The sequence below is a fragment of the Pseudomassariella vexata genome, assembly GCF_002105095.1.
Source record: "Pseudomassariella vexata strain CBS 129021 chromosome Unknown BCR38scaffold_4, whole genome shotgun sequence".
Taxonomy (NCBI): domain Eukaryota; kingdom Fungi; phylum Ascomycota; class Sordariomycetes; order Amphisphaeriales; family Pseudomassariaceae; genus Pseudomassariella; species Pseudomassariella vexata.
Window position 1 is genome coordinate 2,549,575 of NW_024467959.1, and position 23,440 is coordinate 2,573,014.

The 23,440-nt window shown below is 51.5% G+C and overlaps 6 protein-coding genes across 6 annotated transcripts; 2 read left to right on the top strand and 4 right to left on the bottom strand.

Annotated features, from left to right (window-relative positions):
• Positions 1-1,175: 1,175 nt before the first annotated feature.
• On the top strand, positions 1,176-2,893 carry BCR38DRAFT_473021 (uncharacterized protein; the record flags this gene model as incomplete). Its single annotated transcript, XM_040862929.1, has 8 exons — positions 1,176-1,232; positions 1,305-1,452; positions 1,541-1,661; positions 1,786-2,014; positions 2,070-2,121; positions 2,189-2,237; positions 2,296-2,539; positions 2,792-2,893. The coding sequence occupies 8 exons, from the start codon at positions 1,176-1,178 to the stop codon at positions 2,891-2,893; spliced, it is 1,002 nt and encodes a 333-aa protein (XP_040718292.1).
• Positions 2,894-6,046: 3,153 nt separating this feature from the next.
• On the bottom strand, positions 6,047-6,436 carry BCR38DRAFT_407622 (uncharacterized protein; the record flags this gene model as incomplete). Its single annotated transcript, XM_040858188.1, has 1 exon — positions 6,047-6,436. One exon carries the CDS (start codon positions 6,434-6,436, stop codon positions 6,047-6,049), a length of 390 nt encoding a protein of 129 aa, XP_040718293.1.
• A 380-nt stretch (positions 6,437-6,816) lies between these two features.
• BCR38DRAFT_162273 (ras family-domain-containing protein) lies at positions 6,817-8,887 on the top strand. Its single transcript, XM_040853790.1, has 8 exons — positions 6,817-7,228; positions 7,315-7,346; positions 7,437-7,463; positions 7,568-7,647; positions 7,718-7,740; positions 7,803-7,831; positions 7,910-8,167; positions 8,273-8,887. Exons 1-8 carry the CDS (start codon positions 7,197-7,199, stop codon positions 8,458-8,460), a joined length of 669 nt encoding a protein of 222 aa, XP_040718294.1. The 5' UTR covers positions 6,817-7,196; the 3' UTR covers positions 8,461-8,887.
• Positions 8,888-9,179: 292 nt separating this feature from the next.
• BCR38DRAFT_473024 (uncharacterized protein) lies at positions 9,180-10,942 on the bottom strand (the record flags this gene model as incomplete). Its single annotated transcript, XM_040862930.1, has 2 exons — positions 9,180-10,821; positions 10,874-10,942. The coding sequence occupies 2 exons, from the start codon at positions 10,940-10,942 to the stop codon at positions 9,367-9,369; spliced, it is 1,524 nt and encodes a 507-aa protein (XP_040718295.1). The 3' UTR covers positions 9,180-9,366.
• A 1,577-nt stretch (positions 10,943-12,519) lies between these two features.
• Positions 12,520-15,212, bottom strand: BCR38DRAFT_456364 (uncharacterized protein; the record flags this gene model as incomplete). The annotated part of the gene is made up of 2 exons (XM_040861907.1): positions 12,520-13,757; positions 13,811-15,212. The coding sequence occupies 2 exons, from the start codon at positions 15,210-15,212 to the stop codon at positions 12,520-12,522; spliced, it is 2,640 nt and encodes an 879-aa protein (XP_040718296.1).
• A 7,253-nt stretch (positions 15,213-22,465) lies between these two features.
• BCR38DRAFT_337046 (uncharacterized protein) lies at positions 22,466-23,155 on the bottom strand (the record flags this gene model as incomplete). Its single annotated transcript, XM_040855505.1, has 1 exon — positions 22,466-23,155. The coding sequence occupies one exon, from the start codon at positions 23,153-23,155 to the stop codon at positions 22,466-22,468; it is 690 nt and encodes a 229-aa protein (XP_040718297.1).
• Between the last annotated feature and the right edge of the window lie 285 nt (positions 23,156-23,440).

Below are 23,440 nucleotides of genomic sequence, written 5' to 3' on the forward strand. Positions count from 1 at the left end.
TTGGCTTTTCGGAGCGAACTCCTTCCGAGCAAACTCGTCCGGAGCGACATAGCTAGCGATTTATTAGACGGACGAATTGATTCACATCTGGGTTTGAACACATGATATCATCGTCCATACGCACGTCGGTCGTTTATGAATGTTGGTTAGGAGGTGGGAGGTGGTAGTGCTAGCTCTGGAGCGATGTCTCGAGAGAAGACAGGTCACCTGGTGACGGGTATTGATGTGACGCAACTCCATAGATTCACAATAAGTAGTAACGTTATAGTACCGGTTGCGATACTACAAGTATGCAGATGTGACTACATCATTTGTAAGTATATATACGAATAAGGCCACACTCATCTCAGCTTTTGCGTCATCCCATGGAAGTTTAGATGCTCTCATGCCCGTGGTTCCCGGAGTCAACGCACGTCTCAGCGAACAAACGGGCGATGTCAGCAAACAGTAAGCCTTCGATTTTTCGGCCGGCATGGTTGGATGAACGGCTGGTTCGTATTGCCGGAAGGCGAGATGCTATGGTCAAGACTGGGCTTGGCTTGGCTTGAACCATCTACCTAACTGTTTTCACAGGCTATCTATCAAACGGGCAGATGGTTGTTTCCCACACGACTAATCGACTCGAAGCTCCCTTTCGCGTTAATTTCCCCGCCCGCCTAGCCGCCCGACGGCACGTTGTTGGATGAAGTGATATAGTTTGCCGCGATCCAGAGAGAGCTCAAAGCTTGTTCTGCGATATGGCGTTGGTTGTCCTGTTCGAGGGCAGAGGAAAGGTCCCTTGATGGCCATATTGTACGGACAGAGAGAGGTAGGCTCGGAGGAGACTCGGGAAGCTTAAATAGGAGTGAGTGGCTTCTTACCTAGCTTTCCCCAAATTTCGATGAGCAGAGGGAAATAATGAGCAGGACGAAGGGAAGAGTAGAGGCAATGAAAAGAGATGAAAGGGAGAAAAGCACACAGAAACCGAGGACAACGTTGACAGGCTGGCTCGCTCGCGTCAACACTGGCTGCCGGCCGGAGGTTGAAAGAGGGGAAGAAGGATGGAAAAGGCCACAAGCCAGGACTACTCGTCTTCCATGTTCTTCTTCTCTTCGCATTCTCTTAGCTTACCCACCCATCGCTATCCGTTCTATTATTCAAGCACCGACCTCAGTGAGCTTGCGTCCAAGTACACCATGCCCTCCCGAGAGCTGTCAGAGGCGCGAGTGGTTGAGATGGCCAACATTCTTGGAGTAAGTCGAACCCTTTGGCCGTGTTGCTATATACTCTGAAACCTCCCCACTAACCATTATCCATCGTTTTAGATAATCGGCACCCTTGGCTGGACCGCCCGCCTGCTCTTCCAACTCCACAACAACAGCCGCCGCAGACGGGTCCTCGAGATCGACGGTTGGAGGAAAGGGTCCCTCGTCTCGCTGGTTTCATTGCCGTGGTTCCTGTGGGGCGTCTTTTGTGCGTTCCTGCTTCTCTTCTCGGGGCAACCTGATCCCGACCAGTCCGCACTGAACGAAACAAGGCTGACTTGAGACGGCGATGGTAGCTCAAATGGCGACCGGTATGCACGCCGTCACCATGTCCTACAACCTCTCCATGATCATCCAGCCGCACATAAACGTGCTGGCCATGTTCATCTTGTTCGCGCAGATCTTCACGTATGAATTGTGAGTATTGACCTGGCCCCTGGAAAGCGGTGGAGACGAACCTACCCTACCTACCCTACGCTACCCGAAGCATAACCATGCCGAGACGGATAGGCCTCAGCTGACGGTGTATATCTCTCGACAGTGGATCATCCGTGTGCGTCGCTTTGGTTCTCCTAGCCGTCATGATGGCCATGATCGGTTCCTTCGAAGCCACGTACATTATCCACGCCAAGACCATGTGCAAGCTTGACTCGAGCCCGAATTGCGCGATTGGCACGGCCATCGTGGCAGTTGCGTTTCTGGCATGGGGATGGCTGCCGCTGTATATTGAGAGCTGGAGGCACCAGGGTCGTGCTGTGTCTGTTGGTTGGGTAGGTCGATTGTCAACCTGTTTGACAACACGGCTTGGAGTCTTACTTATGGCAGATCGGTCTGACGTTCGGCATGTTCGGGGCGTTGAACTCGTGCTTCTCGATGGGTGAGTCTCCCTTTTTGCTGTTGCCCAAGGCGGCTCGTTCGCGTGCTGGTGTTGACGTTATCCATAGTTGTGCAGCAACCATACAACATACTCAATCCCGCGCTGTATATGTCGACGTGAGTGTTTCGCATGCCTATCTATATCACCATACCCCAGCTGACATATTGGCAACAGTTTCGTCCTGGAATTCGGCCTCCTCCTCGCCCACGTGGGGTGGCTCTACCGAACCCGCGCAGCGCGTAGAGACGCGGCAGCCCAAGGCATCAGCTTTGATGAACTGGCCAACGATTATGCGAAGAATGGCCTCTTCTTCAAATGGTCTGCGAGCAGGAAGTGGACGCCTGGTCAGGAGGCTGTTCAAACAGCCACGCCGCCGCCGAGAAGAGTGGTTGAACACGGCTTTATAAGACCTCAAACGGTGCATATAGGGTGACAGCGTGTTCAGCGCCGTCCGGCATGCACTTGCAGGGTGTCATATGTAATACTTAATGTTGTGTATCCGGCATATCCGGCGTCTTATGGAAATGTAGTAAGAGATATGGAGTTCGTCAATGTACAATGTGGGTAGGTAGAGGTAGATAGAGGTCGATTCCGAACCCGAACTCTTTGATGTCGAGGGATACGTGGGATCTAACTCAATGAATGCAAAACATAGCATGATGTTGTCTAGGGGAACCACCCAACCGCAGGTATCAAGAAGTATATCGAAATAGACGGGCTAGGCATACTTCTCACCAGACCAAAGATCGTAAAGAACATGTGCCGAAGTTGAGGCTTCTCGATATGATTCAATTAGTCCTCGTCATGCAAGTGCAGGAACGTACAACCCCACTCGACCCAAGCAAACAAACGATCTTCGCATTTCTCCGATGCAATGGAATGCTTCTGTGTGACAACGGGATCCATCTTGACAATGTGATCCTATCACAGCCAGAGGTCATTGCCAAGTGGTTTCCACAACTAACGTGTACCTTCCCAATGCGCACTCGGGTTGGTTTGAGAGGCCCACTCTGCATTGAGAGCAACAAGGGACATGTTGTAAGAACCGGTACAAGGGAGTCATGGGGTGGGGTGGCTCGAGAAGGTCTTTGACGGGGGTAGAAACTTCGAACCCATCAGTTAGTCCAGAAGGAAGTCTTGGACAAGTCTTGGAGGCAACGAGACGGCGGCATCCTGGACGCGTACTCATGAAACTGACACGTTGGCATGCGGCCCATCGCCCGATGCAGAAGCAGAACGGGTCGTCTGGCGAGCATTATATCAGCTCCACGTGTAGTATCTTCGAGTCCAAGTTCGGACCAAGGAGAATACTCGTCGAAGTGAGATAGTATCCGCGGAAGCACCATCCCGCTGATTTGACCGCTCCTTGCCACTGCACTCGCTGGACATGGACAAACAGCTCAATATACTCTCGTCTGGTTGCGAGAATGACCACAGCTGCCAGGTTCGTCTGTTCAGAAAAGCTATCGATCTAAGCAAGGATTGGCAGCAACCAATGATGCCTAGCTGTCCTAGGTGGCATCCAGAGTCCAAGCACAGGTGTAGTATCGAAGCGTTTTGGTTTATGATTTTCGACTGCCGAGTGACACTAGTCGATCGAGATGGGGAACGCCTGGTATGTGCTCTCTCTTAGGGCCACTTCAGGGCTCTTCACTGAGCAACAGATATGGGCCAACGGATAAACACTCATCGGTCAGTGGAACGTTATGGATAGGTTCTCTGTCCGGTTAGGTGCTTGCTGAGGTGCGGGTCTAGTTTAGGGTCAAAGGTGTTTCTTGGCCTTGTCGGCACGGCCAACACCGACTCTTGTGAGCAAAGCCGTCAAGTGTATCTGGGTTTGCGAGTCGATCTGGACTGACTTGTAATGAAAAGGGCTTAGTTATCAAGTGCCACCGAGTCAGGCGTGCCCCTCCAGAATGACAGCGACGAGCGGTAGTTGAAACGAAATGACAGAAATCGAGATCCCTAAAGTCTTAGACTTCGTCTGTTATTAGCCGCCACGTGGCATTTTTAGATCTGGGTAACGGGTATCGATGAGGGGGTTGGTTTGGATGGGTGGGGGCAGCTTGACTTGGAACCCTGCATTTGGAGGTCAGCTAGTTATAGCATCGAGAAATAGCATATTGATGGTATGGGAAACTGCCATTCCGGCATGAGGCTTGACTCAAAAATGCGACATCTGCACACTCTTTTCCACAACCGAAGTGTCGAGGTGGTGCCGTGAGAGCCGGTTAGCCTAGCATGTTCCTCCTCTTTGAACTTCTTTGAACTTCTTTGAAGATCGCAGCGGCCAGCTCCGCCATGTGGATTCGGTGAGAGCACCGGTGAGAGGTGAATGGCGATGAGAAGCTAGCAGCTCGGACAAGAGGATTGGTCGTTGAACTATGAGCACGGACAGAAGCTAAGTCATTACCTGCATGTTTGCACAGACCGTGGCGAAAGGATGCCGACTTTATAAGGTCTCTTCAGTCAAACACGCCAGATCTTGGGCAGTCCATCAACATGTCAGGCCAACCTTGGTGAACGCGTGGCCATTTGATGGAGGGCGATTCATGATATTCTGACTCGTGGTGGTGGTGGTCGCAGCACAAGTGCACCCTTCACCTGCCGTGATCACGGCTCATTTTGCTCCCGACCGCCACCAAAGTCCCATGATGCGACAATGAAGGAAAGATACGATGTACCACAGACACCAAACTGTGGCACCACTGCACAAAGCCAACAACAACACAACCTTGGCCGAAACCAGTCCCAAGTGGGTATCATGCTGCCACCAAGCCATAGGGAGCTAGGGACTCCGGGGAACCGGGAGTAAGAGGATTGCCCTTGTTGGTGGTCGAAATTTGACCGGCTGGAGAGATAGATCTTGTAACCGGTCCATCTCCCCCTCCCGCCACTAGCGAGTCTGTCGTGGACGAACTTGCTTCGCGGTGGATTCTGCTATGCTGTACTATCAGAAGAGAGAAAAAAGGCTTCAGAAGAGAAGGGAAGGAAGGGAAGGGATGGGTTTGTCCAAGGGAACGACTGCAAGTCGTGCAGCTAGTGTCCGTCAGGTGATGAGTACAGCGTATACGAAGCGCGATGCCGAACGAAGCGGCCGATGCAGGTTGGGCCGCAGCCGTTGCGGTCTTGCAGCTTGTGTCATTCGACCTAATTTGGCTTTTTTTTATTTTTACGAATGATGCGCTCAGCGACCGGCCGGCCATTGGAAAGCAGGAAACACCTGCGTGGTGCAGGCAGACCCTGCATACCTTCGTATTCCTAGCGAGAGCGAGCTTTTGCTTACAGGCAAAAATCCATAGTTGAGCCTAGGAAGGGCGGCCGGCGGAAAATACCCTTTTCGCGTGCAACAAACATCGTGTTCTAACTTCTGCCACTCCGTATGTGTCCCTTGCAATGGCCTTCCGCCGCCAGGTTTCCTTTCGGGTCGATCGTGACTGGGTGCGCTACGGGAACGGCGTCAACTGCGCGAAACTGCGCGAGTGTCCAGCTGTATGTCAACGAATAGACGCGCCAGTCTTTTTTTTTTCTATTTTCCCCACCCGCCTTCGTGTGCGACCGGCCTGCCAAGGCCTGTGAGCTGCAACGCACGAACGAGCAGGGAACCGCGGCCCATGCGGCTTTTCCAACTGAGAAGCGCTGCAACCTCGAGCACCCTGCAGTGACCGGTCGGGGCCATTGAACCTGCAATGCAGTCCGACCCGCCCATCGAAGGATCTAACCCGGAACATGTATGTATATATATATTTTTTTCTCTTTTTTTGCTACTCTGGGGAAAGAGCTCTTCCCGCGCACTGCTTAGCACTAGGCAGTCGGTACGTAGGGGCCGGCTTGGAATGTGCGGCGTCCTTCCAGTGATCCAATCGACTTCGGCCGCCGTTGCATCATGTCTATTTTCGAGTCAGTTTGGGCTCTTTGGTCGAGCTCACCCAAGTCCAATGGGAGTCCAAGTCGACATGCCTGCCTGCAACTTGACAAGAATGCGGAAGCAGTGGTATGCATCCGTTGTTTGCATTTGGGTTGATGAACCCAAGGCGAAAAGGAAACCAAAAGGGCCCAGTGCAAAAACAATGGGCTGCAAAGAGACCATGGACGATGCTTGTCGAGCTGCCAGGAAGAGCACCCGACGACTCTGAGTGGTGCGAACGTCCAAAGTGCTCCTGCTTTTCCCTAGTGCTCTGTGCCGCTGCTGCCAATCCCACTGCTGCACAGCTGCTGCTACTGATACTGCTACTGCTGTGGATTCAATACTTTTTGCGCAGAGTGCATCAGGCTGCACACAATCCCAGTCCAACAGATGCCAATGGTTGGCCATAGATGTTAGTGTCCCTGGGAAGCAGCAGCAGCACCTTAGTCCAACGGATAGTGCGATATAATCCCCGGATATCCGTCGTCCACTTGATTGTTCAATGCCCTTGTTTCTCTGATTCTTACTCTGACATAACCCCTTCTCGTTTTATTTTATTCTCTTTCTAAACTTCACTGCTTGCGAGCACCCTCTTTTTGGTCTGTCGTAAATCCGTTATTTACTTTACAGCCATATACCCCTCTTTCCCACGAGAACCCCTATTTGCATTCCGTTGCCCGACCCCCCTGGTATTTTTTTACACCGTCCCCTCGGACGCGTCAAGCCAGTCACAACCACGACAGTTTACTTTAGTTCCTCTCTGCACCCCGACCACAACTCGGTCTTCTCTCAACGCGAGAACGAAAAGCTGTGCACAAATCCCACTGACGCTCCGACCTCCGCCTTGTCCATCATTAGACCGGCCCAAAGTTGTCCAATTATTACTCTTCGAAACAGCAGCACCCGGCCAATTTTCGGATCGTCCCCCCCAGGCAGATCTTATTCGGAGCACCACCCTGGGAGCTAACCGACGAGATCGCCAAGGCCGACAGGTGACGCATGCGGTTGTCGGGATTCCCATTTCGCTGACGGCCCAACGCGACGACACACGCCGCCCCTTTGTTTGTTGGACCTTATAGCGAAGAGCGACGGATATCGTTGGTATACAATAGCCATATTGCCCAGGCCGCAATTTGATGGGCCGGCCTCTCAAATTGGTCACTGAACTATGGCTCCACGACAAGGACGTTACCAACCCGCGTTTGTCCTCCCCAACTCCCCGGCTTCCCAGCGCTGCCGTCCTGCGACGTTACCCAACAGCTGACATTCCCCATTTCTGCGTGTAGCCGCGAATTCCACGTTGTTGTACTTGGCGCAGGTTCGTTCGCATCCATCCTCCCAGTGCTCTCTCCCCTAGCTGAAAACTCACTTTGCTACAGTGCAGTCCACTAACTCTGCATCCACATAGGCGGTGTTGGCAAGAGCTGCCTCACTGGTAAGGGGACCCCTAGTCCCGCCCCCACATCACGTGTCTCCCGTGGATGATCGTTGTTGAGAAAAGAAGGCTGGGTTACTGACAGTCAAGTGTCTTTTCAACAGCTCAATTCGTGCACAACGAATGGATCGAGAGTTATGATCCCACCATTGAAGACTCGTACCGGGCTCAGGTGGCAGTCGATGTGAGTGGTGGTGGTCCTCCCCTTGGCCTCAGTTGATCGGATGCTGGAGACTAACCACTTCCCCAAACAGGGCCGTCAGGTAGTTCTAGAGATGTGAGACATCAGACGGGCTCCAGATTGATTATCTACCCACACACAATGCTGACCCGAAACAGCCTGGATACTGCCGGAACCGAACAATTTGGTGCGTCCGTATCTTTCTCCGACACATGATTTGTGTCCCCCGTTCTACTCTGAAATTTCACTAACCCGTCCTGATTAGTCGCCATGCGAGATTTATACATGAAAACTGGCCAGGGGTTCCTTCTCGTCTTCAGCATCACATCCGCCTCTTCACTGACGGAGCTTGCTGGGCTTCGCGACGAGATCATCCGCATTAAGGACGATGAAAACGTGCCGATAGTCATCTGCGGCAACAAGGCTGATCTCGAGGACCAACGGTGTGTGCCTCGCACCAAGGGCTTTTCCATTTCGCAACGATGGGGGGCACCTTACTATGAAGCCAGCGCAAGGACAAAGAGTACGTCTCTTCCCTAGGACAGCCTGATGTTCATGGCCACATACACTTGCAGTCCCCAAACCTCCACAGTCTTTGAGTATGAAAAAGGGACTAACACACTTGCAGCCAATGTTGATGAGGTTTTCATCGACTTGTGCCGGCAAATGCTCCGCAAGGATGATGCCGGAGAGGGCTACCTCGAAGAAGACAAAGAATACGATCCGTATTCCATCTCTTACTACAAGAAGAAAAGGAAGCAGAGAAGATCCGACCGCGACAGAGATCCGCACCGGCCAAAATGCGTCATCCTATGACCGGCCTCCAAAGAAGAAGCCGCGTCGAACGCGGAAAACGAGAACCACTGATTTCGCGCATATTCTCTGGCCGAAATTGTCCTTGTATTTGAAAGGGCTATTGGATTCAGCCTACTTAGACTGGTGGCAGACTTTTGTGTGTGGTTTTTCTGACCTGGGGGCTGGAATTTTCACAGACCTCGCCATCATACCCCTGTCACGCGCATCATGATGTTCAGCCAGCAAGCACTCGGTTGCTAGCTTGTCCTTGCAGCATGTTTCTTTTTCCTGGGCGACATTTTCACCCGTTTCATACAAAACGGCGGATCGGAAGGAAAGCTTTCTGACTGAGAAATTTCCACTAGCATGTTGAAGTTAGGGAAGCCTTCTATTTTGTGTGTTTTTACTATTCGTGGTATGACCTGACTTGGAGGAGTTGTTTTTCCCCTTGCATGTTTTTCCAAAATATGTCTCACGACGATTCACGTTTATGCGGGCTTGAAAAGGGGAGTCTCGGGGCTTGGATTGATTGATGGGTTTCACATACCAAGAAAGAAAACACGTTGCGCAGGCAAAAAAGAAGAAGTAGAAGAAGATGTGTAGTAAGTCGTCTTCTTCGTTATCTCATATACATAGCACCATATCGCATTACGCAAAATCAAGGCGTCATATTTTCTGTCGCGAGAATATTTTTTATATATACCCTGACTTTGTAAGAAATCGCCCTTATTCTTGCGCTGGCACGTATTTCTCAAATCCTTACAGCCGCTACCGTAACTAGGTTATGATGAGGTCCTTCATATGCTTTTTTCAGAAAAAAACCGAAACTACAACCTCGCACTTTCCTCTCTTCGTTTTTCGTATTGTACATGAAGTCTCTCCATTGACAGCCACATTCACCGGCGGATGAACAAGGCCCAGTCAACCTTAACTGTTTCCACCTCCTGGATCAGCACCGACATCCTTCGTCTGGAACGCGCCGACGGCAACCCCAATCACTATCACGACCGCAATCAAGAAACATGTGGTGCCGAACACGGCGGCAATCCAGATTTTCCGCCGAGACCGACTTCGGCTCCGCGCAGTCGGGGCGGATCCCTTCGGTCTACTGCTCTGCTTCGCTTCTTCGGCTTCGAATACGTCTTTTCGAGATTCCTGGAGGTATTGCGTGAGCAGCGCCCTTCCTCGGATTACGTTTGGTTGCGGTCGCAGTTGTAATTGCTGGATTTCATAGCACGGTTTGCTTGGTGGGGGCTCTGACCGGGGTGGGGGTTCCGGGTGCATGATGACGGGTCGTCCTGGGATTGCTTCCGGTTTTGAGATGTTGTTGATAATTTGAATGGTACCAGACATGAGTTCGGGCTCTGGCAGGTACCGCGAAACCGGCTCGTTCCCAGCCAGCTTGTTTGGTTTGTCAACTACTTGGTCCCGGAATGGACTCGGCTTGGGCTCGGGATAGAACGTGGGATCCAACCGATTGGTGAAAACTGCCCGTGCCTGGATTAATTCGGCTTTTGCGCCTGGCAGATGCGTAACCGGCATGACCGAAACTTCCCGTCGATTTGAACGTTCAGATTTACTACGGACGTGGGTGCCAGTAGGACGAGGGGAAAAAGAAGCGGGTGGAATCGATTCCGTAAAGTCGATGCTCAGTCGAGGCCGGATGGTACTGTTGCTGCTGCTGGCCCTTTGATGGCTCCTGGGCCGTGGTTTGGGCTCAGCGACGACCCCGGGGTCCTGCCCATTATGCCGGCATTGATGCAATGCTGAGAGAGTCGATGGGGGTACGGGAAGTGGCCATTCTGCGGCCGGTTCCGAATATACGGATGCGCTGTCGTTGGAATCGACGGAGTGTCGGCGTGAGACGTTGGACAGATGTGCGGCATTTGATGGGGTGTGGGAGGGCGAGTAAAGCGAGATGAGCGAGCTTTCCGAGTAGACTGAGTTCGAGTTGTACGGGATCTGCACCGGGGGTGGTCTAATACCAGGAAGTCGTTGCTGTTGCTCCTGTCGTTGCGTATGAGTAGGCGGCACGGGAAACAGCGACGGCGTGGGTGAGATTGGCATGTCTGGCCCTGAATCGATTGTTGTGCTGGACGAGGCGGCGACTTGGGACAGTGGAGACTGGATCAGGAGCGGCCAGTTCAGGGGTGGTAGCGGAAATTGAGACAAGGACGGAGACGGGGAGAGGGTGCGCGTGTTTGGGGGCATTTGTGCTGCAGTGGTTGTTGAGCTCGCCGTGAAGGGCATGCTAGGCGCGTCACTTGCTGTGGCCAAGGCCGGAGGCGGCTGCCCGGTGAAGTAGCTGTCCCATGCGGCGGTGGATTGCGTGGTTACGTGCCGCGGGAGGGTTAGGATCGGTGGTGAGGTTGCCCGCAGTTCCTGTCATATCATTTGAGTCCTTGTGCAGAATTCGGGTACGGGGGATTCGGACCTCATCACTTGCTGAATTGCCCATCGCGGGCGGCCGCCTCCTGGTTGGCCGTGGCGTCCTCGTCGCCATGACGCATGGGCATGAGGAGGTATGGAGGGTGATTCGAATCCTCTAGCAACGGGTGGATGGTGGCGTAGTATCGTGGAGCGTCGGATTATATACACAATAAATGGGTAGAGACTGGATAATGAAGTGAACGTAACAACCCCGAATACGGATAACTAACGAATGTGGAGAGCATGCGGTCGTGATGAGACCCTCTCCACACGAGTTGGTTGACTTGAACGAGGGGCTGGGGGTGAAGAGTGCTCAGTACCGACACATCATCATAATCCCAATTGGTTACTTAAGGCGGATGGGACAAAACAATGTCATGACGTTGGAAACCGTTGGATCTGGTCCATCCCTCGGCTCATCAGCTCAAAAATCAGCATTAAGCTTCAGCTTGTCAAAACAAGAAGAAAACTGGAAGTTCTTCCCGAATCGTATCGCAACTCACGCAGCAACAGCTCATCTAGACTACCGACTAGATTTTTCTCAAGGTCGACTTGGACCGACCGTGCGGACGAATCCTGAAATTGTCCATTGCTCGCACAGGGACTCTGAGGTCCTTTTAGTTGGTGTCGGTGATGAACAAGCGTCGGATTATAAAATGGATGAACAATGTACAAACCATCGTTCAGGGGTTCTTTCGTGAGATGTGATAAGTTCGGCATGAGCCCAGCTTCTAGGGCGGAAGGCTTGACACCACTTCTCATCATCATCAAAAGTGACCACAGAAAACCCTCGAGTGGAAACATGTACTGGTCGAGTGTGGGAATCTTCGAGGCTTCAGGGTGGCTCAAACCCTTGCTTCATTTTCTTCATTTTACGGCCCGGTGCCCAAACGCCTAATAAGGTGATTAGTTGAGGCTCGGATGTCATAGCTCTCGACCCGGCCCTTTGGCTCACGGTATGTGGCGTTGCAAGAGGACTAAGTAATAGCTCTCCCACGTTTGGGGGATCGCGTCTCAGGCTAGGTTACCGAGACCTATGCGTGCGAAGCTGGTCGGTCTGGACCGTGCTTTCAGAAGCAACAAGCCCCAGGCTGCTCGAGATGTGTTGTCTTGACCATGCCGTCCCTCGTCCATAAATATATATATATATATATATATATATATACGCGGCATGCTCAGTGTGATGCGGGCAGATATTTATAATGTGCAATAGTGGCCATCTCGGGATGTGATCTTACGAGAGCATTAAACATTTCCATGAGATTCATGGTATCAACAGGCTTCTTTCCCCCTCCGTCTCGGCACCGCTATTGCTTCGAGCTCCGCCCAATGCATGCAAAATTATAATTTGCAGAGGCGCCCACGATATGTTATGTACATAACTTTCACCTCAAAGGTAAGTAACAAGTCCTTTTATACAGGAAGACCACCGCCGCTGTCGACAATGGTTGATCTTTGTTTCCAAGAGTGCTGTTGCCCGCAAGAATTCATCGTCCCTTTTATTTCCATAAAAACATGTATGAACACACGTTGACAAAATGCACTCACTCCCCATGCTCCTGTCGCTAGTATCAAATGTGGTGGTTTGGTTGTTTTCGAGTAGGTATTTTGAAGAAAGAGTTTGGTATAAGGAAAAAGGAAAGGGGCGTGTCAGTCATCTGAGCCCAGGTCGACCAGAAAATTGACCAGGTCAATCGTGTTATCTCCACCAATTGTGACATTTCTCGCATCGTTGATAGAACCCGCGGTACTGAAGAGTTTCTGGAGCGTGATTTGGGCATTTGAGGCCCCTTCCAGAGACTCTTCCTGCAACACAAACAGCACAGCGACCCGGGCAAAGTCCAGTGCCTGCTCCGTCGCAGCAAAAGTTGACGTCGACCCAGCGGCACTTGTTGTGCTGGCGGATGCGGTCACAATCGGTGTAGTCGTTGTGGTCGGCGCTGGAGTCGAGGTTGGAGTAGCCGTTATGGTCATCGTAATCGTCGTCTGAACTACGGATGTTCCAACAGTGACCATGGATGCAGGAGCGCCCATAGAAAGGGTCGTTATGTACACAGAATTAGTTGCCGCAGGGTCAAGTGTGAGGATGACATTCAAGTCCGATAAAACCGATATAGTGATGACTTCCTCAGCCTGTACGATCTGCAAAAAGTTCTCAGATAAGCTCGAGTCTGCCACTGCTGAGGCATCCTGGTCTCTGGAAGATTGGCCATTGAAAGTGACCAGAGCATTCTCCGAATTGCAGGAAAGATTAGCTGCGTTGAACTTGGATAGAATCCTCGTTGCGCTGAGGGCGATGGAGAAGTTGGTCTGGGCCTCCTGGATTAGTCGAGGGATAGCTTCGCCCAGAGTGACATTGTTGAGATTATTGTCTCCAGAGCCGAAGGAAGTCGTGGTGCATCCTTGAGAGCTCGAGATGGTGCAATTCGCACCGGTAAATCCGTTGGAACATATGCACGAGCAAACCCCGTCCGTAATGACATTGGTGCCTCCGTTATCGCATTTCACTTGAGCCTGACAGGTTGCTAGGGCTGATGTCGTCGTATTTTGGACTTGCTGTTTTCGAACGACGAAGAATTCGACGGGAATTACCACCGCAGCTGCCATCACAAGGAGAAGAACGATCATGAGTAATATGAAGCCCCACATGGGAAGTCCACAACAGCGGCGTCCTTTTGGAGGCTGCCTCGGTTGCGGCGAAGAAGTGACGTCCGTGGTCGTCTGTTCCGGTACATTGGGTGCCCCCCGGACCGACATCCGGCCCAACGGGAATGCCAGAGGCCATGATGCCCTGCTTTGTCGTACACTGCGCCGGCTGTTAGCCTGCGCCGGCGGCGGGAAGGCAGCCAACATGTCGGAAAGGCCTGACTGATGCTTGTCCAGTTCGTCTGTACAGTGGTCAGTCAGTGTGTATTCATGTCGCTAATGAGAGGCCACTTACAAGATGGGTCTTTCTCGAGGTCACGATTGTAAATATCCTCGGGAAAGTCGAGCTCATCAAAACGACTTGCTGGCCGCTTGCCCCTCTCCATCAAAGATGCCAACCTGGTCGCCCGTCGAATGAGGTCCGGCAAACTTGTCAGACTTCCTCTGGCTTCAGCTTCCCTGACAGCATCCATATTAAGGCGTGGCGGCCGCCGAAGAGCTGATAATCTGCTGAAGTGCTTGGGCGACGAAGTTGTATTCCTCATCGATGTTGGATCTGTCGCACTGGCGGCTTCAAAAGCACCAAGCATCGTGTCCGCCGTCACGGGTGCCTTGACAGGCGGTCGGTTCGAGGAAGACGGCGTGGCCGACGAGCTAGAAGACATGTCGAGGTAGCTCATACCGTCCTGGAGGGTCTCGACTTGCATAGGTCTCGGTATTGGTTGGGGTATTGGTTGTAGTACTATCGGTACCGACTCCCGATCCCCTCTCGGTTCCGAACTTCTCGTTGTCACCAGAGACGGCTTGCCCTTTCTTCCTACGCTCGCACTCCTAACCAGCCGGCTCTCGTCCGCATCGTCGCTGTACACCGACTCCTCGGCAATCGCATCATCGAAGTAGTTGCCATCGGAACTGATACCCGGTGATATCGTCCCAAAACTCTCGGGTATCGCTGCGCTCGACGCATAAGAAGCATGTGATCGCGACCGGGGACTCTCTTCTGGGATTGGAGACACATAAGATATAGTCGAATAAAACGAAGAAGCTCCCCGCCTCGAAGACGGCGGAGGTCCGAGAATCACACTTCTTCGCGGTGGCGGTAACAGCGGCACCGGCGGTGGAGTCGGGCCCGGAGTCGGGCCTGGCGTTTGGCCTGGGGTCGTTGGTAACGGAAAGTCGGGAATGGACCCGACCGACGAAGCGACCGATAGTCTCGAGGACCCCGAGGTGGCGGGGGTTTCTGGCACTGACATTTCCGACATTCGTTGGTTCTGCGGCGCGTACTGGAAGACTGGTGTATGATCCTGCATCCTCGAGGCATCCAACATGGACGGAACTTGGCTCGGTCGTGGCGGTCGCTGCGGTGGTTGCGATTTGCCCAACGGCGGTCGGTACGGCTCTGACCCGTCCGAAGATGGAGGAGACGAGATTGGTCCTGGAAGGGGCCATTGAGGCGCCGGTTGTGGTCTCGAAATAGCCATGCCAATATTTCCATTCTCATCTCTTGTCTGCAAACCTTCCGGCGCTTGCGGTCTACTTCCAGGATTTCCTACCACGCGCCGTGGTATCGAGGACGGTGGTATTCCCGCAAACATCTCCCTGGGTAGCCCCGCCTCAGCTCTTTCTCTGGCCCTCCGAACCGAACCCCCGGATCCATATGTTTGATCCATCTCGTTCCCATTTTGAGGTCGACTCATTTAGTCCAAACAACGTGCGCGCGACCTGATTCGCATCTAAACATTCCACGCTCGCACACAATCTTCCCAAGTCCTCGCGGCGGCTGTCGTCCCCTTTATCCGACGCATGCGCGGGTCCACGGCTTGATGGTGAGTTCCAATCCAATCGGTGTGTAAGCAACCGTCCAGCGCGTGCTCCGGGTGGGTCGAAGGGGATTCCAACGAAAACGATGCCGGCTCTGGTTGGTTTCGTCGTGTCGTTCGTGGGACTTGAAAATGTTCCGAAGTAAATGAGCTGTGGGTATCGCAAACAGAGGAAAAGGCCAGCTCAGTCGTGTGTTGTGAAACCGAGGCCAGTTGATTATATCCAGAATCAAACCGAAAGAACGGATGCAATCTATGCGGATGCGAACATATGCGAAAATTGGCACAAAAAAAGGAAAGGAAAAAGGAATGTAATTCCAGTCAGAATATCGAACCGTGCCCGAACCAGCGGCTAGGGTGATAGTTCTAGATCCTGGGGGAGGTTGCAGAACAGAACTAGAACTTGTCTATTAGTTTGTCTTCGCAAGTTCGAGGAATAAAAGCTGCGTGTGGTAGAACTTGGAACGATGGTGTCTGGGGGTGGACCAGGCTCCTGAAAGATGCCACAACTGACATGGGTCCCGAGCAAGACGGAACTCCCTGCGATTCTCCCAGGAAACCCGTCCGAGACGGAGATAGTACAGCTGAGCCCATCTAGGAACAGTTGCCGAGGATCGACAAGTACCAGACAAGGGACACCTGAGCAGCCTGTTCGCAGTGACGGTACGAAGTAGGAGATCACCTACACTTGACGTTTCGAGAGCTGACGGCCCTTCCCATGCAGTGCTCCTCCGGCAGTGTAACCTTGAGGGCGTCCAATAGATCAATTATCGAGCGGGACTCGTATAGAGACGAACGAGTTGTCGTCGGGATGCGGGATGGTTGAACGAAGTGATCAGCGGTTGAGCAGCTCGGGATTTTACAACAATGTGCCCAGAAGAAGAGATCCCTTGGGGTTGGTGCGAAGGAAGTGCGCATGCACTGCAGATTCGTGGCACACAGCAGCGTGCTCTGCTGATGCGAGGTGGTGACACGTTAGGAACACTCCTCGTGTTTCAGGTTCGCGGGAAGCACGAGGATCGGGTAGCTTCAGAAGCCGTGGGTGGGGCTGCCGTCTGAAAAGAAGACGATCAAGAAGACCACCAAGCAGTGCGCTCCAGACTGGCGTGATGGCAGAGTGATGGTGACCCAAAAAGGGAAAACACCTCCAAAAAAAATCTCCCCTACGAAGGTTGTTGCTGGACGACTGCGTTTGTTGTTGGGAGTCGAAAGAAAGAGGTGTACGGGAGGATTAGACGAGACTGAAGTCGTCGGTTGAAATCTAAAAGGACGGGCTGATGTTGTCAAGAGACACAGCTTCTACGCGTTTGAAAAGAAAGAGTCAAGTGGAATTTTCTTTGATGGTGGAAGGTTTCGCCACGCTAGCCAGCACGATCAGATAGTTCGTGGCCCGTATAGCGAAAAAAGGGAGGTGAAAGTTTAGGTTGACTGGTGTCAACGTTTGACGGGCGGAGGCGCAGAAGGTGACGAAGTGATAGAAAATAAACAGGCGCACTTGCAGGCAGACCAGGCGCGATTGGGAACTTCGAATCTCTCAGCAGCCGCCGCCACCACGCAAATGTCAGAAACCGAAAATGTGCTTTGACCGGACTCGCAATGGCGGGTGACGAGAGACGACACCTATAAGATGCGTATTATCGCCTTTCATTTCAAGTAACGAGCAAGGATGGCTGGCCGCCCTCGCGGTCCTCGCCGCCCCAGTTTTTCACTATCGGCTTGAGAATACTCGTAGCCACACCAATTTGCAGGCCGGGCCATTCCATTGGGGCTCGCTTCCAAGCTTAAGAACGCTACATGTCTGGAAATAAACTTGGGGTCTATTCAAGATCCCCTCCCTCCCCCTCTTCGTCCCTTCGTTGCCATTTTGGTTTTTGCGTGATTTGACAACAAAGATCGGCAAGCAACTGCAGAGTTTACCGTGTTGTCGTACACGTAGCTTCCTTCCTGTCGTTATTTGAAGGAAATGCTAACCCACCAGACACATTCCATGCATCATTTCGTCTGTTGCAGGGATAATGGAAGGGGACTACGCAAAACCCAACGGAAGAGCACTCGCGAAGTACCAATTGATCGCCACGACAGATCTCTCGAGGGCCAGCCACAATGTGCCCAGCACCCCTGATCTGAAAGAAACTCTGCGGTAGCATTTCAAGGTTCAACTTCCAACATCCAGGTTCGAAGATATCCCCTAGACTAGGACCCTTGCCAAGCTCCATTTCCGCAGCGAATGACATAGATGCGCCTCACCAATTGGAAACGCTAGCGTACTGACGTGCAGCTGAGTATGGAAGGCCCGCGACGGCCCCAGGCTGCGTTGACCTCGACCCACTCAACACGAATCTGGATGACGGACCGAGGTGACGAATGAAGCAGTTGTTTTGACCTCTTTGCTGGTCCATTTCTAACAGGACCGAACATCCTTCCCTGGAAATAAATATACGCGACATCATCGTCCGGAGTCAACTAGATGGTAAGATATGATACTGTGCGAAGTATAGACGTCTTCCATCCCTGCTTGAGCCTTTTCATTTGAGTATTCGAACATGACTTAACCTTGGATCAGGTGTTTAATTATCCACCCTTATTTTTTTTTGGGGGGGGGGAAGAGGGAGAGGGAGAGGGGCTCAAAGTCGGCATTGTCGTCAATCAGGGTAATTGAATGGTTGTGTCAGACGTGTCTTACACGAGTTGAAAGATTGGGATATCGACTTAATGTGCTGCCGTCGTATTTTGTTGCATATGTAGGGTCGTGCCGGTCCGGTCTGATGTCATCTCGATTGGCCGCTCTCTTTGCTGCCGATTTTACCAAGCTTCTAGATCCCGTCGTTTCCCTGCTGGCCATTTCAAAAGTCGCAGCTCTTCCGGCCGCAGGAACCGGTCAACGTACTATGAAAGAATGAACCTGGAATAATCTGGCCGCATTGGTTGGCCCGTCCAAGGTCTCGGCCGACATGATGCTGTAGCCGCGAAAGCCGGCCGCCGTTGGTAATCATTTCTACTAGCCCCAACAAGTGACATGGGTGTCCCTTCCTGTGGTTTATTGCTAAAACTCTAGGTGCCCTACACCTAATAAAATAATAATAGGCGCGCTTTGATTATTGTATCATGATAGAAAATATCAAAATATCACATCTTAACTAAATAATAATAAGGTTCAGCCTCTATTCAATCAAGAGGTATGATCTACGTAACCTAGACAATATCATATATTAAAAGGCTAAACTATAGCTATTGTCTCTGAATAATAGAGAGTGGTTACTCAGTAAAGGCAAGATATAGCTCTTTAGATTAATAAGATAAGGTATGACAAGTCATTCACAAATCTAGCAATTTTGGACTCTAGTATAATAGTATATCCTAGGTAATAAAAGACCGAAGTACGTTAGGGCTTGCTTAGTGAATTGCAACCGACGCGGTTGCCCAAAGGCTCAGGAGGTGGCGCGGGATGTAGACCCCAACGAACAAGCCGTGATGAGTAGGGGGCTGGCTCGCTTAATATTATCATCATCAGTCTTTCTACACGTTTCCTCGCCCGTGCTGTCAAAACTAAGCTGCGCCGCAAACTATGCATTCCCACGAGATGGACGGCTGACAGCAAGTGATCCACGCCGATTGGCAGACCTATTGCAGATCTTTCTTCCCCCGTGCCTCTCCTTTCTGGCTCTGTCGTTTTTGGATACAGAGCTACGGATCACTGACCATCTCAGCGGCCATCGACCCGCCTGACAATTAGCCCAAGCTCTCCTTGCCAAGCTCCTATCGGCAAAGGCGTTAGCATATCAGACACTGATCGGCGACATTGCGACAGTTTCAGACCCTGGCAGGTTTTTCTTCTAGTCCCGTGCCCCGGTCCAATCAAACGCCACAGACTCGTCTCTTGGGAGTAGCCGAGAACCGAATATGGTGCATGTTGACCTTCCAGATCGGGCAATCTCCCCCAAACTCCCTTGTTGGTGGTCATGAGGGAGATCCGATCTAAGGGTAGGCAGGCTAAGCTTCTTTCTTTGCCAAACGCATTAATCGGGATATTTGTAAACTTCAAACTTCATCTACGAGAGAAGACTGCATGACTGAGGCTTACGGTTCGTTGCAAAGTGCACCAAGTTGTCCATCCCATATCAGTGACAATTCTCTGATCAGACCGGATACTCAATCTGCCGCAAATTGCGGACGGGACTGCTACTGAAAAAACAACGTCAGTTCCGTCACATTTAACAATCCACGACGACTTTATTTGCCATGCTGCGATTCCGTCTTGATATATCTGTGCTTTTCAAGCTTCCATCTACGGACTTCACCGTTACGCGTTGCAACTTGAAACAGTCTCCGCGGCTTCGTTCTTAGGCTACAATGAAATCCTTCAAAACAAGCTATTTCAGCATTCGCTCTCGTCAGGCTGAATTTCACCAGTCTAGGCTGACGTACATACCGGTATTTCGACACAAACGCCACATATTGAATCATGGGACCTGGCGGTTGTGGGATGGAAATAGCGAGCCTTGTAATAAATGAAAGTACCGAGAGGCCTGTTTGCTTCGGCGCGAAGTTAATGAGAATCCATGCTTCTTGCCGTGCAACATCGGACGGACTTTTTGGTGACATGGACATAAGTCAAATCGAAGCTGCCCTAGAAGCTTTTTCACATGTTGTCTTGCTGACGGGATATGGTTTGCTACGGCTTTCCCTTTCATTTGGCACCCTGGGACATACTATATACGAAGCCGGGTGAATATAAATTCGGATCACTCGGCTACGTCCTTGCCGAACTATTGTCTTGTGGTCTTCAACAAGCAAGACGGGATTGGGAACTTCGATTTGGTATGTACCGTTCCATCCTCTCAGAAATTCCACGTACCTGGGGCATCACAGGACCATTGAAATAAAATCTGCCAGCACGGACGCCCAGATATTATTGTTGTTGCCCTTGTTGCTCTCGAGCAGCATTTGGTCGTATCGTCGTCACTGCAGACAGGAACTTGGCTTCGGAAAGCAAACCAAACCCCATCCTCATCATGTGTACCTTGAGATTGATGTTGGTGGCTTTGGTGCAATTTTAAGATGCCTGTGTACTCCTCAATACCCCTAGAAAGGTCTGCAGGGGAAATTTTCCCCTTGCCCCTGCGTTAATTTGTGCGAATCAACCCATCAAACTCGCCTACCCAGTCTCACCTTGACCTTTATTACAGGATGCCGATGGCTTGAGGGAGATTCGGTTACGTTAACCATGACTCTTCCAGCACCAAGATAGATGGGATTGATTGAGCTTCGCCGCCCTAGTTGTGATTTCGTCAATTAAATGAAAGCGCCTTAAACTATTTCCATCGAGCGGCAGTTCAACCGTTTTCAAATTCTTCTTCGTCCTCAAGCCTCAACGAGCAGCGTCCTAGTTATTTGTCGATATGAGGTTGCTTTGGGACAGGCAGATTTGTGAATGCTACCGCTGGACAGAACATAATGTTTCCTCTTGTGTATCTGACGTCTTGTTTACGTTTAGCGTAGTGTAACTATTAGGAAGTTTTTGAGTAACCGTTTGAATCTCCGTGCCACCCAGAGCCCAGTGATATAACACATTCCGCATCTCTGTGAGTACTGCTAGTACGGCTTTTGGGCACGAATAAGTACACTTTCCCAGCTCAGAATCCTCGGGAATAAAGCCATATATGTGGCTTCAGTGGTAGGAATCAAATCGTGCTGTGTCAGGATGGACATCTCCTTGTTCCTCCAGGCCTTGTCCCACGGAGCCAGGGCCGACTGTTCTCCGAGGTCCTCTGTCCAGTATGGGTATTAGCATCTATTTAAACCAATTGCACATAGTTATCCGGGTCAAAACGTGAGGCGGATTAAACCATCGCACGTATACGCGCAGATCTCAACTCCCCCAAACACCTCGCATAATGCTGCATGCTTTCTCAACTTCTCCCAATTCTGTCAACGGACCTCACAATGAATCCCCCCACTGCTTTAGCGCGCAATCCTCAGGCCGCGGCATGAGGAACTTGAAAGGAAAAGACGGGTTGCTCAGCTCGATCTAGCCCCCGGGCTCGAGTGAGTGCTTAAAACAAGTAGTCACCGCGCGCATTTGGATGATGTCAAACTTATGCGTGAAGACCCAGTCGTCTTCGGCGTCGCTGATTTCGAAAGAGACGTTGGAGGTACGCACGTGGGTGTGTTATGGTTCGGGTTCATGTCTGTAAAATAGGGCTGGTAATGAGGGTTAATGACGGACATGCTATTCTGTTGAATAGGGGAGATGGCGGTTCCAAGTCTTGGGTACCTAGGTGCTCTTGCGCAAATTCTAGAAGAGTCTTAAAAGCACTGCCCCTATTTGAGACTAGGTGAAGTTGGTGGAAGTGATCTATAGCCCAGATCCCTGTCCCGGTTGCCACGTCCAGGACGTTTTGAGGATTCTCTACTAGAGACGTATACAGCCGTCCGCCGAAGCCTTGCTCCCTTCGATCTGAGTGAAGTAACATTGCAGGTCCGGTTACATGGCATTCAATGTAAAAACAGGCTGTCTATCCTTACTCCTTTCCTTTCCATTTAAAGAAACATCTGCCAACGGCCACGTGTCACTGCGGGGATTATTCACTTATTTCGGCCAGTTGGTGTGTGTACACAGATGTAGTCCTCTGACGTTAACCGGTTATATCTCTTTTTGTTATTCAAAAGACGAATTTTCACGACCGAGATTCAAGGTAGCCAGCTGTTGGACGATCTCGATCAAGAAAGAAAAGCCCTATGAATCGCTTCATTCGCGGGGGTATCATTGTGGGATGGCAAGGTGATATAAGCTGCTCCAATAACTTAAAGATGATTGCAGGAAAGCTGCCGAGTGGCCAAGAGAACTGCATATATGTATATCTCCTGCCTATAAAAAGTGTCTTCCTCGGCTCGCACTAGTCTCACATGGTGTATGTACCGCTTAGCAAGCAATAGCGACCGGGCGGCATTTCTACAATCAGTAACACTCATTAGTTGTCAAAAATGTTCCATTCACAGCATTCCCAATTAGTCTTTCTCCATCACAACCCATATATACGCAATGCTGCCCCCACGGACGGCCGCCTACCAATATACCTTACTTCTCATCGCATGGAAGTGGCCGTCCGGTGCTGAGCACGCATAATTATTCACGCTTCCAAAGCTGCCAGCCAATTCATCACCATCATAGCCTTCAAGAGGTTCCCTCGCATGTCCAAGTGTACTCCGTCGTAAAGCGTAGCTTGAATGCTCATATTCCACGTCCCTAGGGAATCTATCCCATACGTCTCAGCGACATGCCCCATCTCCTCCTCGAATATGGCCAATGCCTTGGTCCCCTGAGTAACTATCCACTTGTCCTGCTTGTACTTTCCGGATGCATTCGGGGTGACCAGCAGCGTTGGCGCCTCCTTATTAGGCCCTTCCCTCGTCACTTCCAAGACGGAGTTGAGCCAGGCCTTGGTGAGTCCCATATCGAGGTTGTTCCAGAGCCCCTGACCCAGTACGAAAGCTCGCCGTGTTTGGAAGGGACTCATCCGAACAATATTCTTGAGCCGCGTGTATTCATCCACCGGAATGGGAAACTGGTTAATCTGCTCCATGGTCAAATCCGTGTTCCAGCCCGGAATGAGCTTGGGGCACGCCAGCCCCCGCGGGTCGTGCTTCAGCACGTCCGCCGTCTTGTAGATCCCCTGGCCCGAACAATCCCTAACATTGAACTGGTTAAGACAGAAGCAATCGCGACGTTCGGGCTCGTGAAAGTTCCAGTCCGTCACGGCACCATAGCCCAGATCCTCGCGGAGGAGAATGCCCAGAGCGCCCTGGATGTGCCGGATCATCGAGTCGCCGACCAATATGATCTGAGAGAAGCGGCTGAGGATCTCGCAAATTTCTGCTGTCGAGAACCACTTCATGTCGCAGCCTCGCGCCGTGTAGGGCGCGTCCGTACCAATACGGCCGCCTGACGACATGGCCTGGAGCATGGACGCTTTGTCTTTGCAGAAGGTTGGGGACCGCGGCTCATAGAGATCGAGGGAGGAAACGTCGCAGCGTGGACCATAGTGGCTATAAGAAGCGAATTCGTTGACCCGGGTATATGGGTTAGGGGGACCGGCCAGCTTGGA